The following is a 2,727-nucleotide window of genomic DNA, read 5'->3' on the forward strand; positions in this document are numbered from 1 at the left end:
AAATGGTTTCGGCCGAAACTTGGTTGGCGGAGCAATCTTGAGAATGCACGGGGTATGGTCAGAAATCCGAAACGGATGATACAAGACATACGCATCCTTAAACATCTCCAAGAACTTCATATTACCCATCACTCGGTCGATCTTTTTAAGCAAACCCACACCATTCAAAGGTTTCTGGTTCCATGTGTAGTGTAAACCATGACCCTTGATATCCATTAACTCCGCAAATTGAACACAATCATTAAATTCTCTCATACCAATAGATGGGGTGGAAGGACCATACAAAGAATCATCTATATGTAACGCTGAGTTAAAATCACCCATAACGACCCATGGCTTGTTATAACACAAACCCTTATGATTGCATAAATTATCCCACAGAGTTCTTCTCTCTTGATACTTATTCTTAGCATAAACAAACGAAACAAAAACAGAATGATTATCAGCTTTTGAGAAGACCTGAGTATGTATGACTTGGTCCGATTGGGCCAAAATCATAATATCAACCACATCAGCATTCCAACCCAAAATAATTCTTGTACCCCTATCACATAATCCTCCATTCGATGTCCAATTCCAAGACCGGAAAACATTTTTACACACCTTAGCCAGCTTAGAAATATCCACATGAGATTCAAGAAGAGCACAAACAGAAAGTTTATTTTCAGACACTAAAAGCCGAACCTCACTTTGTTTCAGGGGACGGTTCAAGCCCCTTATGTTCCAGGCAGCTATACTATCCATCAACACCATTGTGACCGGGAGTGCTTGCCCCCTCAGAATGTTTTTGCCTCTCACCACGCATAAAGTCAGCCATCTCAGTAGGGACCTTTTCCACCACCTCTTCATCTATTCGAGTATCTTTCCCATTATTATCTATTCTAGCCGACTTCCCATTATCAACCTTCCTCGTATCACCGACATCCGCCTCCCCATCATCCAAATGCAAAGCAGCAAACGAGTTTTGAGTATGTACCCCTTCATTAGTAGCAACACTCGTCGTATCCGGTTTCGTTCCTGACGTGCTCGGCCCATAATTGTTAACCTTCGGCCGATAAACAAACTTCTGTTTTGGCTTTTGTTTCTTATTCATTACACCCCCACGAGCCACCTTTCTCTTATCCACAGTGAAGCCATCCTCATCAATAGCCACTTGTTTCTCTTTATGTTGGACATTCTTGGCACAATTCTGGTCATTATGGCCAAAAATACAGCAAATGGAACACCTTTGCGGCTGCCATTCATATTCAATTTTTACCTTTTCAGTAATGTACCCATCTTCATCAAGCTTAGGAATGGCTATAACGATATGATCTTTCAGTTCCTGATCCGCGTCTATCTCAATTAAAGCCCGAGCAAAACTGCTCCTCCCCCAACTATCCGCACACATATCAGCCGTGTATCCATCAAGTCTCTTCGGATTACCTATCTTTGAAGCTAAAAGACTCAAGCCATCATCTGTATAGACTGAAATAGGAACATTAAACATTTTAACCCATACCGGAACCGTTTTGATCCCCTCCTTCTTCAAGCTAACCGATGGTGTCCAAACATTCAAGAATAAAGGAACTTTCCTGATTAACCATGGGCCCCCTTCCAGCACTTTTGCCATACCTTCCTTCGACTCAAATTTAAAGAAAAAGAAGCCATCGGAATTCATCATCAGTTTAGAGTAACCATACTTCGACCAAACATTTTTCGCATAATACTCAACCACCCACAGACGGATGGGCAATCTGAGCACCGCTTATCACCCACAGACGGATGGGCAATCTGAACGCACCATCCAAACCCTTGAGGACATGCTTAGAGCATGCGTAATCGACTTCGGCAATGGCTGGGAAAAGCATCTTCCGTTAGTGGAGTTTTCGTATAACAATAGCTACCACACCAGCATCCAGGCCGCTCCATTTGAGGCATTGTATGGACGTAAATGCCGATCACCCCTCTGTTGGGCAGAAGTGGGTGACAGTCAAATCACTGGCCCAGAACTCGTAGTAGATACAACAGAAAAGATTGCTCAGGTACGACAGCAAATGGCGGCAGCTCGTGATCGTCAGAAAAGCTATGCCAATAAGCGAAGAAAACCACTCAAGTTCCAGGTTAGGGATCGAGTACTACTCAAAGTCTCATCTTGGAAAGGTGTAGTTCATTTTGGCAAACGAGGCAAACTCAATCCACGTTACGTCGGACCATTCGAGATCATTGAGAAAATTGGCAAAGTCGCTTACAGGCTGAACCTACCAGAAGAACTCAGTGGAGTTCACAACGTATTCCATGTGTCGAATTTGAAGAAGTGTCTGTCAGATGAGACCCTCATAGTTCCTCTCAAAGAGCTCACAATCGACGACAAGCTGCGATTCGTCGAGGAACCAGTAGAGATTACGGACCAAGACGTTAAGATTCTCAAGCACACCAGAATACCTCTCGTCCGAGTTCGTTGGAATTCCCGTCGTGGCCCAGAGTATACCTGGGAACGAGAAGACCAAATGAAACTCAAGTATCCCCAGCTGTTTAAGAAAAGTGCAAACACTACTGAGACTGAAGCTACTGCAGAATTTCGGGACGAAATTCCAAATCAACGGGGGGATGATGTGACACCCCAGGAGAAACCAGTAAACAACGCAACTTAACTAGCTTCCTCAGTAACCACGTGCTAAATTTCGGGACGAAATTTTCTTAACAGGGGGAGAATGTGACAACCCTCAAATTTGCATGTAACCGTAC

General features: G+C 43.7%; 1 protein-coding gene across 1 annotated transcript; it reads right to left on the minus strand.

Moving 5' to 3' along the window:
• Positions 1 to 736: 736 nt before the first annotated feature.
• Positions 737 to 1,612, minus strand: LOC110906721. Its single transcript, XM_022151815.1, has one exon. The coding sequence runs from the start codon at positions 1,610 to 1,612 to the stop codon at positions 737 to 739; it is 876 nt and encodes a 291-aa protein (XP_022007507.1).
• Positions 1,613 to 2,727: the final 1,115 nt, after the last annotated feature.

Source organism: Helianthus annuus, chromosome 14 (genome assembly GCF_002127325.2).
Source record: "Helianthus annuus cultivar XRQ/B chromosome 14, HanXRQr2.0-SUNRISE, whole genome shotgun sequence".
Taxonomy (NCBI): domain Eukaryota; kingdom Viridiplantae; phylum Streptophyta; class Magnoliopsida; order Asterales; family Asteraceae; genus Helianthus; species Helianthus annuus.